General features: G+C 43.3%; 1 protein-coding gene across 5 annotated transcripts in view; it reads right to left on the bottom strand.

Moving 5' to 3' along the window:
- Positions 1-2,161, bottom strand: part of RUFY3 (RUN and FYVE domain containing 3) — an 84,425-nt gene extending 82,264 nt beyond the window's left edge. For all 5 annotated transcript variants that reach the window (XM_060113200.1, XM_060113210.1, XM_060113238.1 and 2 more), the window contains exon 1: positions 1,574-2,161. In XM_060113200.1, coding sequence (XP_059969183.1) covers positions 1,574-1,922 — 349 coding nt within the window. In that variant the 5' untranslated portion in view covers positions 1,923-2,161. The remainder of the gene's footprint in view (positions 1-1,573) is intronic.
- Positions 2,162-14,357: the final 12,196 nt, after the last annotated feature.

Here is a 14,357-nt window from a genome sequence, read left to right as displayed (position 1 = left end):
GTGCTTAAAGAACAAAGTAGAAAGCAGATGCCTTAGAAAATGAAACATTCATGCAAACATTCTTATCTTTACCTCCTCTGCTTATCAAAAGACTCATTTCTGACATTACTGGACACTCTCTTTTGGAAATTAGCGGATTACTGCAACAAACTATGACTTTACTAAGACTCTAGGTCTATGGTCAGTGTTGGCCCCTATTCTAGGTTAAGTAATAAAGAGAAGCTAACAAAGGATTACCTCCAGCTGAATCCAATGGACCCTAATCTAGGGAGGAACCATCCAATCACAGTTTTGGACGTCTGCTATTCACTTAAAGAACATGGGCTCAGTAGGGAAAGAATCTGGGTCAACTTCATTCCTTCTCTCACACTGTTACTTAGGACAAATCACTTAATCACATTGATCCTCAGCTTCCTCACCTGAAAAAGTGGCATATCTGGCTTACAGAGATGTGACGATTAACTATGATAATCACAGCACATGCACATAGAAAATATTCAACTAATGTTAACCTTTTTCTAGGGGACGGATGAGGGGCAGAAAAGGCAAAGTCAGGGTTTCTTGGCAGTGCAGAACAGTTAAAAGGTTTGCTTTCGTGCTAAACAAGAAACCTCTAGCTGTGTCTCAGAGAGAGAGACGGACAGAGACAGATTGATCGACTGATTCCCTCTTCACCTTAGGCAAATTTCCCTTTTCAGAACTCATACAGCAAAGTATTCGGCATTTATATCATGCCTTGTATCTTCAGTCACATTTTCATACTCTAAGATCTTGTCTTTTTAAACCAGACTTAATATTCTTCAAGTCTTTTATACACATTACCTACTCTAGGGCGCCGCTCACAGCAGGTAGCAATAGACATTTGTTGACTGATACAGCACAAAGTGCGGTGCGCTGCATTCAGAGGACTCCGGTGATAGTGCTTTTAAAAGGTGGAGGCCTCTTCCTGTCAAACGATATTATCCTGGGAAGTGCCCTCCTAAAGCCACACTTTCCCTTCTCGTCATCTCGCGCACAGTTCCTGATTTCTCTTCCCATTGTGGGGGACGGATATGTGATATTTACGGGTGTGGAGTGAACGCTAGTAAAAAATTTAGTGGTCCAACCGAGGCCACGCGGGCGGCGGCGGCGCAGCAGCCACACCTATCGGCCGCAGCGGCGCTGGGAGCCCGCAGAAGGCGGGACAACTGGGCTGCCGGGTCTCCGGACACCGCCCCCTCCTCCACTCCAGGGAGGGCTCCCACCTGAGACCCCGGGCTGGGACCCGGCGAGCACGTGGGAGGCTGGCGAGGACGAGCGCCCGGCCCGGGAGGGGAGAGGAGGCCGGGCGGGAGCCTGCGGCCTGGGGAGACTGGGAGGTAAACAGTCCGGCGCCCGGACCGCGGCCGCCCCCCTGCGCCCCCGGATGGGAGCTTCCCGAGAGCCGCCCCCAGCACCCTGTCTCCCCGTTGGCTCGGGGCCCTGCTCAGCTCCGGGGAGCCAGCAGGAGGCGGAGCTCCGCGGAGCCGGACTGGCCCTTCCCGGCCGAGGCCCCCCTTCCCCAACGGCATCCCCCTTCCCGGCCGCCACTCACGGTGTTTGCCGCCGCCGCCGCCGCCGCTCGGGTAGTTCAGCAGCAGGAAGGGCAGCGGGGAGCCCGGCGACGGCGGGGTCCTCCAGGCGCGCTGTGGCTGCGGCGGCGGGCGCGCTACGAAGCCGGCGCCTCCATCGCCCGGGTAGAGCAGGAAGAAGGGGGCAGCCACCGGCGAGCCGGGCTCCGATTGCCCCGCGGGGGAGGCCAGCGGCGGCCCCGCCTCGTCCTCTCGGTCCGCGCCCCCGGCTGGAGCGCGGCGCGGCTCCTCCAGCCGCTGCTTCCCGCCCCTCGCCGGCTCCTCGCTGCAACTTTCCGCGCCGGCAGTGGGCGGCGGCGAGGTCTCAGCCATGCTCGTTCCTTCCTTCGCCGCCGCCTCCGACTCGCACCCGGGCCTGGGCAGAGGAGCAGAGGGTCACGACGAGGAGCCGCCGCCCCGTCCCGTCCGCGCCGCCGCCACCTTTCTCCTTGGCTACGGGCCGGCGTCTGGGCTCTGCCGCTCCGTCTACTGCCCGCCCCGCCGGGGTCCGAGCCAGCTGGAGGGACGGCCCCGCCCGACGGCGCGGTCTCCCTACCGGCCGCCTCCTCCCGCCTGCCCCTCCCGCCCCGGCCCCCAGCCTGCGGCGCGTCTCCCCTAGGGGGCGGCCTCCTCCTCTTCCCACTTCCCACCTTCCGCTCGGCTCCGGCGGGGCTGAGCTCCCTCCCGACCCTGGGGGAGGGTACGGCGCCCAGTGCCTGGTCCTTACCGGCCCCTGGCACGGCCCTCCTAAGCGGTCAGGTGTGTTTGCCCCCCAGTGCTTGAACGGTGGGAGACCTGGCCAAATATCTAGCGGCGCTTTTGTGTGCAGCCGCCCAGCTTCATCGGTAGCACGGAGGCACAAAGATCTGGGTTGAAGAGGCGAAAGCTAATTTTAAAAAGGAACCTGCTCCCCCACCCCCCCGTATTAAACTATTCCCTATGCCTTGCATACACTATAACCGTTCATTCACGATTTTGATTTATGAGCTTTTTATGTGAGACACCAGAGGTGTGTGTCTTCCTTCCCCCACCTCTTTTGTTCTCTGTCATGTGCCCTGTATAGAAATCTTGTATTTGCTCTGACTTTAACTCCCTGGTTTTCCGGGGTTCCGCGTGCGCATGAATGCGTTTTAAACCAAACAGCTTAGAATTTATATGACAGGCGTCTGTTACAGGGCGACAGTTTTCACTTTCATAGTGCCTGTGTCTCGCTAGTAATTGGCCATTGTTGCTTTATTTTGAATATTTGAATCGACGATTACTGATCCAGTAATTCCCATAAATAAACATTTCCTTCTTAAACAAAGACAATTTCCAGTTACTATCGTTATTCCTTAAGGCTAGATTCCATGAACGTGCCCTCGTATTTCCTAGGTGATTAGCTTTGTGTTCCGGTTGCAAAATGCTGGCATGGAATCCATGTTGACTCATAATTAAAAATCACTGTTGTGTAACATTTTGAACACCTGCTTTTCCTTCTTTCTCTGGTCTGTCTTTCCCTCTGTAGAGGAAGTTATGCTTCTCTGAAAGGAAAAGTAAACCTTTTTATTGTTGTTATTCTCTGAAAATAACTCTTGAAATTACAAGAAATTACCGTGACATGTCTAATACTATCTTTCACCAAGTCTTTTAAACAAAACATATTTTAAAAGGAGGTGTTCACAAGAAGCTAACTTCAAGGAGTCAGAAAATTTCTTAGTAGTTTTAAAGTTTCTGGCACTTCCCTGACCTGTTGATTCCAGTGTTACTGCCTACTTGAGTAAGTTATTTGTTCTCTGAGCCTGGATTCCTGTTCTGGAATAGGGGGAAATAATTATTATTAGCTATGTATTATCATTTTAGTAAAACAACATATAACTTACAATAATAAAAACAGAATTGATATGGGGAGCTCTTTCATCATATCTTTAACATTTTGGAATTTTGTTGGGTCTTTTCAGTCCCTGTAAGGGTGAGAGTCTTGATAAAAAAACATACTTGCCTTTTAGGAATTACAAGCTGTATAATACCTTGAACGGAAAAACTAAAACATTACAGATACATGATTTTAATACCTATCCTTAACTGGATTTTTTTTTTTTAACTGAAGTATAGTTGATTTACAATGTGTTAATTTCTGCGGGGTAGCAAAGTAATTCCTTAACTGGCCCTTTTACCTTGTTTTGGCATGCAGAAGTTTCTAAGCATTACTGTATTCTTGTCAGGTTCCTTCACACAGGTGTTTTGAAATTTTTCAGTAAAGAATTTACCAAGAATATACACTGATTCCATTGTAGGTAGAAGAAAAGAAAGCAGACTCCACACAAATCACTCTTGAGAAAGGCCAGTAATAGCCAAGAGAGTCACAAAGTTAACAAAGTATAAAATGTTGTCTAGTTTAAATCACCAGATGTCTCCTTTCTAGTTATCCAGGTTACCTACAGGTATTAGAAACATTGACATTCTGTGGAATCTTGCAGTATACTGGGTTTTTTGTGCCTCTTTACTTTTAAAACAGTTCTATTTATGCTTTATGTCATTAAGTGGCAGTGCAATGAATATAGAAAATCAACAAATATGAGCCCTTTAACATTTACAGGCAAGGCTATTTATGGGCATTTTCTTTAAAGGTGGATGATACTCCAAGTTCCTAGTTTCTTATGCTTTTAGCTTTTCGATCAATATTATAATCACAGCTCTACATAAGCTTTAGTGACATAAAGGGCTGATTCAACTGCTACATACATTTAGGGACGCTAAGATTCAAAAAACAAGCCTAACCATGCTGCTCCTTTATGAAAATGCACAGAGCATCTGCCTATACTGTTTTAAAGGGACAAAATCCAAGCCACTGTAAGAATCAATTACTATTAATTTTCCTGTAAAATAAAGCAAGAGGTGTTTTTCAACTTTATTTGCATTTTTGTTTTTAGTTGTTCATGTTTGGTTTTTTGAAACCCTTAGGGGATCTTAAGGATGGACACTTAGAATATATTACAAACTTTTAAAATATCAATGTCATGGATGTACTTTTAGCCTAAGCTTCTTAGAACTGTGATCAGAGAAAATATACCACTTGGGAAGGGATGATATTCTTTTTCAGATTTCAGTTGTCTTAAATTTATTGAGACTTATTTTGTGGCTTAGCATGTGATCTATCCTGGAGAATGTTATGTGTGCACTTGAAAAGAATGTGTATTCTGCTGTTTTTGTATGGAATGTTCTATAAATAGCTATTAAGTTCATCTGGTCTAACGTGTCATTTAAGGCCAGTGTTTCCTTATTGATTTTCTGTGTGGAGGATCTGTCCATTGATGTAAGTGGGGTGTTAAAGTCCCCTACGATTATTATATTACTGTCAATTTTTCACTTTATGTTTGTTGATATTTGCGTTATATGTATCTAGGTGCTCCTATGTTGGGTGCATACGTATTTACAATTGTTACATCTTCTTGTTGGATTGATTCCTTTATCATACTAAATGTCCTTCTTTGTCTCTTGTTACAGTCTTTGTTTTAAAGTCTATTTTGTCTGATATAAGTATTGCTACCCCAATTTTCTTTTCGCTTCCATTTGAATGGAATACCTTTTCAATTCACATAGTTTCAGTCTATGTATGTGAGATATTTTCTTTCATAATATTTATTTATATTTTATTTTTTTGAATTTTTTTTTATACAACAGGTTCTTATTAGTCATCCATTTTATACACATCAGTGTATACATGTCAATCCCAATTGCCCAATTCATCACACCACGATCCCTACCCACCCCACCCCCGCCGCGGTTTTCCCCCCTTGGTGTCCATACGTTTGTTCTCTACATTTGTGTCTCAACTTCTGTCCTGCAAACCGGTTCATCTGTACCATTTTTCTAGGTTCCACATATATGCGATAATATATGATATTTGTTTTTCTCTTTCTGACTTACTTCACTCTGTATGACAGTCTCTAGATCCATCCACGTTTCCACAAATGACCCAATTTCTATCCTTTTTATGGCTGAGTAATATTCCATTGTATATATGTACCACAACTTCTTTATCCATTCGTCTGTCGATGGGCATTTAGGTTGCTTACATGTCCTGGCTATTGTAAATAGTGCTGCAATGAACATTAGGGTGCATGTGTATTTCTTTTTTTTTTAGATGTTGGGGGTAGGAGTTTATTAATTTAATTTATTTATTTTTGCTGTGTTGCATCTTCGTTTCTGTGCGAGGGCTTTCTCTAGTTGTGGCAAGCGGGGGCCACTCTTCATCGCGGTGCGCAGGCCTCTCACTATGGCGGCCTCTTGTTGCAGAGCACAGGCTCCAGACGCGCAGGCTCAGTAGTTGTGGCTCACGGGCCCAGCTGCTCCGTGGCATGTGGGATCTTCCCAGACCAAGGCTCGAACCCGTGTCCCCTGCATTAGCAGGCAGATTCTCAACCACTGCGCCACCAGGGAAGCCCGGGTGCATGTGTATTTCTGAATTACTGTTTTCTCTGGGTATATGCCCAGTAGTGGGATTGCTGATCATATGGTAATTCTATTTTTACTTTTTTAAGGAACCTCTATACTGTTCTCCATAGTAGCTATACCAATTTACATTCCCACCAACAGTGCAAGAGGGTTCCCTTTTCTCCACACCCTCTCCAGCATTTGTTGTTTGTAGATTTTCAGATGATGCCCATTCTAAATGGTATGAGGTGATACCTCATTGTAGTTTTGATTTCCATTTCTCTAATAATTAGTGATGTTGAGCAACTTTCCATGTGCTTCTTGGCCATCTGTATGTCTTCTTTGGAGAAATGTCTATTTAGGTCTTCTGCCCATTATTGGATTGGGTTGTTTGTTTCTTTAATATTGGGCTGCATGAGCTGTTTATATATTTTGGAGATTAATCCTTTGTTAGTTGATTCGTTTGCAAATATTTTCTCCCATTCTGAGGGTTGTCTTTTTGTCTTGTTTATGGTTTCCTTTGCTGTGCAAAAGCTTTTAAGTTTCATTAGGTCCCGTTTGTTTATTTCTGTTTTTATTTCCTTTAGGAGGTGGATCACAAAAGATCTTGCTGTGATTTATGTTAAAGAGTGTTCTTCCTATGTTTACCTCTAAGAGTTTTATAGTGTCCAGTCTTAAATTTAGGTCTCAAATCCATTTTGAGTTTATTTTTGTGTATGGTGTTAGGGAGTGTTCTAATTTCATTGTTTTATGTGTAGCTGTCCAGTTTTCCCAGCGCCACTTATTGAAGAGACTGTCTTTTCTCCACTGTATATCCTTGCCTTCTTTGTCATAGATTAGTTGACCATAGGTGTGTGGGTTTATCTCTGGGCTTTCTATCTTGTTTCATTGATCTATGTTTCTGTTTTTATACCAGTACCATATTGTCTTGATTACTGTAGCTTTGTAGTATAGTCTGAAGTCAAGGAGTCTGATTCCTCCCACTCCGTTTTTTCCCCTCAAGACTGCTTTGGCTATTCGGGGTCTTTTGTGTCTCCATACAAATTTTAAGATTTTTTGTTCTAGTCCTGTAAAAAATGCCATTGGTAATTTGATAGGAATTGCATTGAATCTGTAAATTGCTTTCGGTAGTATAGTCATTTTCACAATATTGATTCTTCCAATCCAAGAACATGTTATATCTCTCCATCTGTTGGTATCATCTTTAATTTCTTTCATCAGTGTCTTATAGTTTTCTGCGTACAGGTCTTTTGTCTCCCTAGGTAGGTTTATTCCTAGGTATTTTATTCTTTTTGTTGCAGTGGTAAATGGGCGTGTTTCCTTAATTTCTCTTTCAGATTTTTCATCATCAGTGTATAGGAATGCAAGAGATTTCTGTGCATTAATTTTGTATCCTGCTACTTTACCAGATTCATTGATTAGCTCTAGTAGTTTTCTGGTGGCATTTTTAGGATTTTTGATGTATAATATCATGTCATCTGTGAAGTGACAGTTTTACTTCTTCTTTTCCAATTTGTATTACATTTATGTCTTTTTCTTCTCTGATTGCCGTGGCTAGGACTTCCAAAACTATGTTGAATAATAGTGGTGAGAGTGGACATCCTTGTCTTGTTCCTGATCTTAGAGGATATGCTTTCAGTTTTTCACCATTCAGAATGATGTTTGCCGTGGGTTTGTTGTATATGCCCTTTATTATGTTGAGGTAGCTTCCCTCTATGCCCACTTTCTGGAAAGTTTTTATCATAAATGGGTGTTGAATTTTGTCAAAAGCTTTTTCTGCATCTATTGAGATGATCATCTGGTTTTTACTTTTCAATTTGTTAATATGGTGTATCACATTGATTGATTTGTGTATATTGAAGAATCCTTGCATCCCTGGGATAAATCCCACTTGATCATGGTGTATGATCCTTTTAATGTGTTGTTGGATTCTGTTTGCTAGTATTTTGTTGAGGAGTTTTGCATCTATATTCATCAGTGATATTGGTCTGTAATTTTCTTTTTTTGTAATATCTTTGTCTGGTTTTGGTATCAGGGTGATGGTGGCCTCATAGAATGAGTTTGGGAGTGTTCCTTCCTCTGCAATTTTTTGGAAGAGTTTGAGAAGGATGGGTGTTAGCTCTTCTCTAAATATTGATAGAATTCACCTGTGAAGCCATCTGGTCCTGGACTTCTGTTGTTTGTTGGAAGATTTTTAATCACAGTTTAAATTTCATTACTTGTGATTGGTCTGTTCATATTTTCTATTTCTTCCTGGCTCAGTCTTGGAAGGTTATACCTTTCTAAGAATTTGTCCATTTCTTCCAGGTTGTCCATTTTATTGGCATAGAGTTGCTTGTAGTAGTCTCTTAGGATGCTTTGTATTTCTGTGGTGTCTGTTGTAACTTCTCCTTTTTCATTTCTAAATTTATTGATTTGAGTCCTCTCCCTCTTTTTCCTGATGAGTCTGGCTAATGGTTTATCAATTTTGTTTATCTTCTCAAAGAATCATCTTTTAGTTTTAATGATCTTTACTATTGTTTTCTTTGTTTCTATTTCATTTATTTCTGCTCTGATCTTTATGATTTCTTTCCTTCTGCTAACAATGGGTTTTGTTTGTTCTTCTTTCTCTAGTTCCTTTAGGTGTAAGGTTAGATTGTTCATTTGAGATTTTTCTTGTTTCTTGAGGTAGGCTTGTATAGCTATAAACTTCCCTCTTAGAACTGCTTTTGCTGCATCCCATAGGTTTTGGATCATCACGTTTTCATTTGTCTCTAGGTATTTTTTGATTTCCTCTTTGATTTCTTCAGTGATCTCTTGGTTATTTAGTAACGTATTGTTTAGCCTCCATGTGTTTGTGTTTTTTACGTTTTTCTCCCTGTAATTCATTTCTAATCTCATAGCGTTGTGGTCAGAAAAGATGCTTGATATGATTTCAGTTTTCTTAAATTTACTGAGGCTTGATTTGTGACCCAAAATGTGATCTATCCTGGAGAATGTTCCATGCACACTTGAGAAGAAAGTGTAATCTGCTGGTTTTGGATTGAATGTCCTATAAATATCAATTAAGTCTATCTGGTCTGTTGTGTCATTTAAAGCTTGTGTTTCCTTATTTACTTTCATTTTGGATGATCTGTCCATTGGTGTAAGTGAGGTGTTAAAGTCCCCCACTATTATTGTGTTACTGTCGATTTACTCTTTTATAGCTGCTAGCAGTTGCCTTATGTACTGAGGTGCTCCTATGTTGGGTGCATATATGTTTATAGCTGTTATTTATTCTTCTTGAATTGATCCCTTGATGATTATGTAGTGTCCTTCCTTGTCTCTTGTAACATTCTTTATTTTAAAGTCTATTTTATCTGATATGAGTATTGCTACTCCAACTTTCTTTTGATTTCCATTTGCATGGAATATCTTTTTCCATCCCCTCACTTTCAGTCTGTATGTGTCCCTAGGTCTGAATTGCGTCTCTTGTAGACAGCATATATATGGGTCTTGTTTTTGTATCCATTCAGCAAGCCTGTGTCTTTTGGTTGGAGCATTTAATCCATTCACATTTAAGGTCATTATCAATATGTATGTTCCTATGACCATTTTGTTAATTGTTTTGGGTTTGTTTTTGTAGGTCCTTTTCTTCTCTTATGTTTCCCACTTAGAGAATTTCCTTTAGCATTTGTTGTAGAGCTGGTTTGTTGGTGCTGAATTCTCTTAGCTTTTGCTTGTCTGTAAAGCTTTTGATTTCTCCATCTAATCTGAATGAGATCCTTGCCAGGTATGGTTATCTTGGTTGTAGGTTCTTCCCTTTCATCACTTTAATTATATCATGCCACTCCCTTCTGGCTTGTAGAGTGTCTGCTGAGAAATCAGCTGTTAACCTTATGGGAGTTCCCTTGTATGTTATTTGTCGTTTTTCCCTTGCTGCTTTCAGTAATTTTTCTCTGCCTTTAATTTTTGCCAATTTGATTACTATGTTTCCCGGTGGGTTTATCCTGTATAGGACTCGCTTCGCTTCCTGGACTTGGGTGGCTATTTCCTTTCCCATGTTAGGGAAATTTTCGACTATAATCTCTTCAAATATTTTCTCTGGTCCTTTCTCTCTCTCTTCTTCTGGGACCCCTATAATGTGAATGTTGCTGCGCTTAATGCTGTCCCAGAGGTCTCTTAGGCTGTCTTCATTTCTTTTCAATCTTTTTTCTTTATTCTGTTCCACAGCTGTGAATTCCACCATTCTGTCTTCCAGGTCACTTATTCGTTCTTCTGCCTCAGTTATTCTCCTATTGATTCCTTCTAGTGTAGTTTTCATTTCAGTTATTGTATTGTTCATCTCTCTTTTTTTTTTTTTTTTTTTGTGGTACGTGGGCCTCTCACTGTTGTGGCCTCTCCCATTGCGGAGCACAGGCTCCAGACGCGCAGGCTCAGCGGCCATGGCTCATGGCCCTAGCTGCTCTGTGGCATGTGGGATCTTCCTGGAGCAGGGCACGAACTCATGTCCCCTGCATCGGCAGGCGGACTCTCAACCACTGCGCCACCAGGGAAGCCCCATCTCTGTTTGTTTGTTCTTTAATTCATCTAGGTCTTTGTTAAACATTTCTTGCATCTTCTCAATCTTTGCTTCCATTCTTTTTCCGAGGTCCTGGATCATCTTCACTATCATTATTCTGAATTCTTTTTCTGGAAGGTTGCCTACCTCCACTTCATTTAGTTGTTTTTATGGGGTTTTATCTTGTTCCTTCATCTGGTAGATAGCCCTCTGAGTTTTTATCTTGTCTATCTTTCTGTGAATGTGGTTTTTGTTCCACAGGCTGCAGGATTGTAGTTCTTCTTGCTTCTGCTGTCTGCCCTCTGGTGGATGAGGCTATCTAAAAGGATTGTGTAAGTTTCCTGATGGGAGGGACTGGTGGTGGGTAGAGCTGACTGTTGCTCTGGCTGGGCAGAGCTCAGTAAAACTTTAATCCACTTGACTGCTGATGGGTGGGGCTGGGTTCCCTCCCTGTTTGTTGTTTGGCCTGGGGCAACCCAACACTGGAGCTTACCTGGGCTCTTTGGTGGGGCTAATGACAGACTCTGGGAGGGCTCACGCCACAGAGTACTTCCCAGAACTTCTGCTGCCAGTGTCCTTGTCCTCACGGTGAGACACAGCCACCCCCCCCCCGCCTGCCTCTGCAGGAGACCCTCCAACACTAGCAGGTAGGTCTGGTTCAGTCTCCCCTGGGGTCACTGCTCCTTCCACTGGGTCCCAATGCACACACCACTTTGTGTGTGCCCTCCAAGAGTGGAGTCTCTGTTTCCCCCAGTCCTGTTGAAGTCCTGCAATCAAATCCCACTAGCCTTCAAAGTCTGATTCTCTAGGAATTCCTCCTCCCGTTGCTGGACCCCCAGGTTGGGAAGCCTGACGTGGGGCTCAGAACCTTCACTCCACACCATCTCATTGTGGCTTCTCCTTTGTCTTTGGATGTGGGGTATCTTTTTTTGGTGAGTTTGGTGAGTTCCAATGTCTTCCTATTGATGATTGTCCAGCAGCTAGTTGTGATTCTGGTGTTCTCACAAGAGGGAGTGAGAGTACGTCCTTCTACTCTGCCATCTTGCTTCCTCTCCCCATATTTTTTATATTTCTAGTAGTAGCCTTTTCTTTTTGGCTTAGAGAAGTCCCTTTAACGTTTCTTTTAAAGCTGGTTTAGTGGTGCTGAACTCTTTTAGCTATTCATTGTCTGTTAAATTCTATCTCTCTTTCAACTCTGAATGATAACTTTGCTGGGTAGAGTATGCTTGGTTGTAGTTTTTTTTTTTCCTTCTGGCTTGCAAAGTTTTTGTTGAAAAGTCAGTTTATAGCTATAGCCTTATGGAAGTTCCCTTGTATGTAACTAGTTTCTTTTCCCTTGCTGCCTTTAAGATTCTCTCTTGGGGCTTCCCTGGTGGTGCAGTGGTTGAGAGTCTGCCTGCCGATGCAGGGGACATGGGTTCGTGCCCCGGTCCGGGAAGATCCCACATGCCGCAGAGCGGCTAGGCCTGTGAGCCATGGCCGCTGAGCCTGCGCGTCCGGAGCCTGTGCTCTGCAATGGGAGAGGCCACAACAGTGAGAGGCCAGTGTACTGCAAAAACAAACAAACAAACAAAAAAAGATTCTCTCTTTATCTTTAATTTTTGGCATTTTAATTTTAATGTGCCTTTGTGTGGACCTCTTTGGGTTCATCTTGTTTGGGACTCTGTGTTTCCTGGACCTGAATATCTGTTTGCTTACCCAGGTTGGGGTAGTTTTCAACTATTATTTCTTCAAATAAGTTCTCTGCCCCTTTCTCTTTCTCTTGTCCTTCTGGGATCCCTATAATGGAAATGCTGGTATGCTTGATGTTGTCCCAGAGGTCTCTTAAAATTTCCTCATTTTTAAAAATTCTTTTTTCTGTTCAGCTTAGGCAGTTTCCACTATTCTGTCTTCCAGATTACTGATCCATTTCTCTGTATCATCTAATCTACTGTTGTTGATTCCTTCTAGTGTATTTTTAAATTTCAGTTACTCTATTCTTCAGCTCTGTTTGGTTCCTCTTTATGTTTTCTAACTCTTTGTTGAAATTCTCACTGTGTTCATCCATTCTCCTCCCCAGTTCAGTGAGCATCTTTATGGTCTTACCTCGAACTCTCTATCAGGTTGATTGCTTATCTCTACTTCATTTAGTTCTTTTTCTGAGGTTATGCCTCTTTATTCGGAACATATGCCTCTGTCTCCTCATTTTGCTCAATTCTCTATGTTTATTTCTATGTGTCAGGTATGTCGGTTACACTTCCTAATCTTATTTTTATTTTATTTTTGGCCACGCAATGCAGTTTGTGGGATCTTAGTTCCCTGACCAGGGATTGAACCTGGGCCACAGCAGTGAAAGTGCCAAATCCTAACCACTAGATCACCAAGGAACTCCCTACATTTCCTGATCTTAGAGAAGTAGCCTTGTGTAAAAGAAATCCTCTGGGGCCCAGCAGCATGTTACCCTCTGGTCACCAGAGCTGTATGCTCTAGGGGTGCCCCCCCATATAGGCTGTGTGTGCCCTTCTTTTGTGGTGGGGCTGACTACTGTGGGTGTGCTGGTTGGAGGAGCTGACCCCTGGCCCAGTTGGCTGCAAGGCTGTGCCTTGTGCTGTAGTTGCTGTGTCCTGCTGTGAGGCAGGACTGTGTCCCCGGTGCTAATATAAACTGGAGGGAGGATTCCAGAGTGGAACTTATCAGCAATGCTGTTATCACAGTAGAATGAGCTCCCCCAAAATGGCTGCTGCCAACGTCTTCATCTCCAAGGGGGGTCCCAGTTGCCTCCTGCCTCACCAAGAGGCTCTCCAAGATCACCAGTTTGATCCAAGCTTATTTCAGAGTACTGCCTCTCTGCTGGGACTTGGAACATGTGAGATTTTGCAAGTGCCCTTTAAGAGTCAAGCCTGTTTCCTATAGCCCTCTGGCTCTCCTGAACATATGCCCTGCTGGTTTTCAAAGCCAGAAGTGCTGAGGGCTTGTCTTCCTGGTGCATGACAACCAGGCTGGGGAGCTTGATGTGATGCTCAGACTCCTCACCCTTTGGGGAAGGACCTCTATGATTATAATATTTCTCTTGTTTGTGGGTCACCAGATTCGGGGGGTGTGGGTCCTGACTATACTGCATCTCCACACTTCCTACCCGTCTTGTGATTCCTTCTTTATGTATTTAGTTGTGGAAAATCTTTTCTGCTAGTCTTCAGGTTGTTCTCATAGGTTGCTGCTCTGTAATTTGTTGAAATTTTGGTATGTCTGTCGGAGAAGGTGAGTTCAGGGTCTTCCTACTTTTAACATCTGACCACCTCTCTTATGAGCACTACTCTTAATGCAATACTCTTATTAAGAGTACAATGCACTCTAAAGAAATATATTTAGCTTAAGCTATATATGTATATATATTTTAAATTTATTTTATTTATTTATTTATTTTTAGCTGTGTTGGATCTTCATTGCTTCATGTGGGCTTTCTCTGGTTGCAACGAGCAAGGGCTACTCTTCGTTGCGGTGAGCGGGCTTCTCATTGCGGTGGCTTCTCTTGTTGCGGAGCACGGGCTCTAGGCATGTGGGCTGCAGTAGTTGTGGCATGTGGGCTCAGTAGCTGTGGCTCGTGGGCTCTAGAGCGCAGGCTCAGTAGTTGTGGCACCCAGGGTTAGTTGCTCTGTGGCATGTGGGATCTTCTGGACCAGGGATCGAACCTGTGTTCCCGCACTGGCAGGCGGATTCTTAACCACTGCGCCACCAGGGAAGTCCCCTTAAGCAATATATTTAATCAAGATCAAACAATGGCACTTTTCTTTGGGTGGTAGAAATATGGATATATTTTTCCAATTTTCTATTTTTCTGCATTTGCAAGTAGTCTG

This window comes from Mesoplodon densirostris, chromosome 1 (genome assembly GCF_025265405.1).
Source record: "Mesoplodon densirostris isolate mMesDen1 chromosome 1, mMesDen1 primary haplotype, whole genome shotgun sequence".
In the NCBI taxonomy this organism is placed as follows: domain Eukaryota; kingdom Metazoa; phylum Chordata; class Mammalia; order Artiodactyla; family Ziphiidae; genus Mesoplodon; species Mesoplodon densirostris.
The sequence above is the reverse complement of the archived record's forward strand: the minus strand, read 5'-3'. Positions and strand labels throughout refer to the sequence as shown.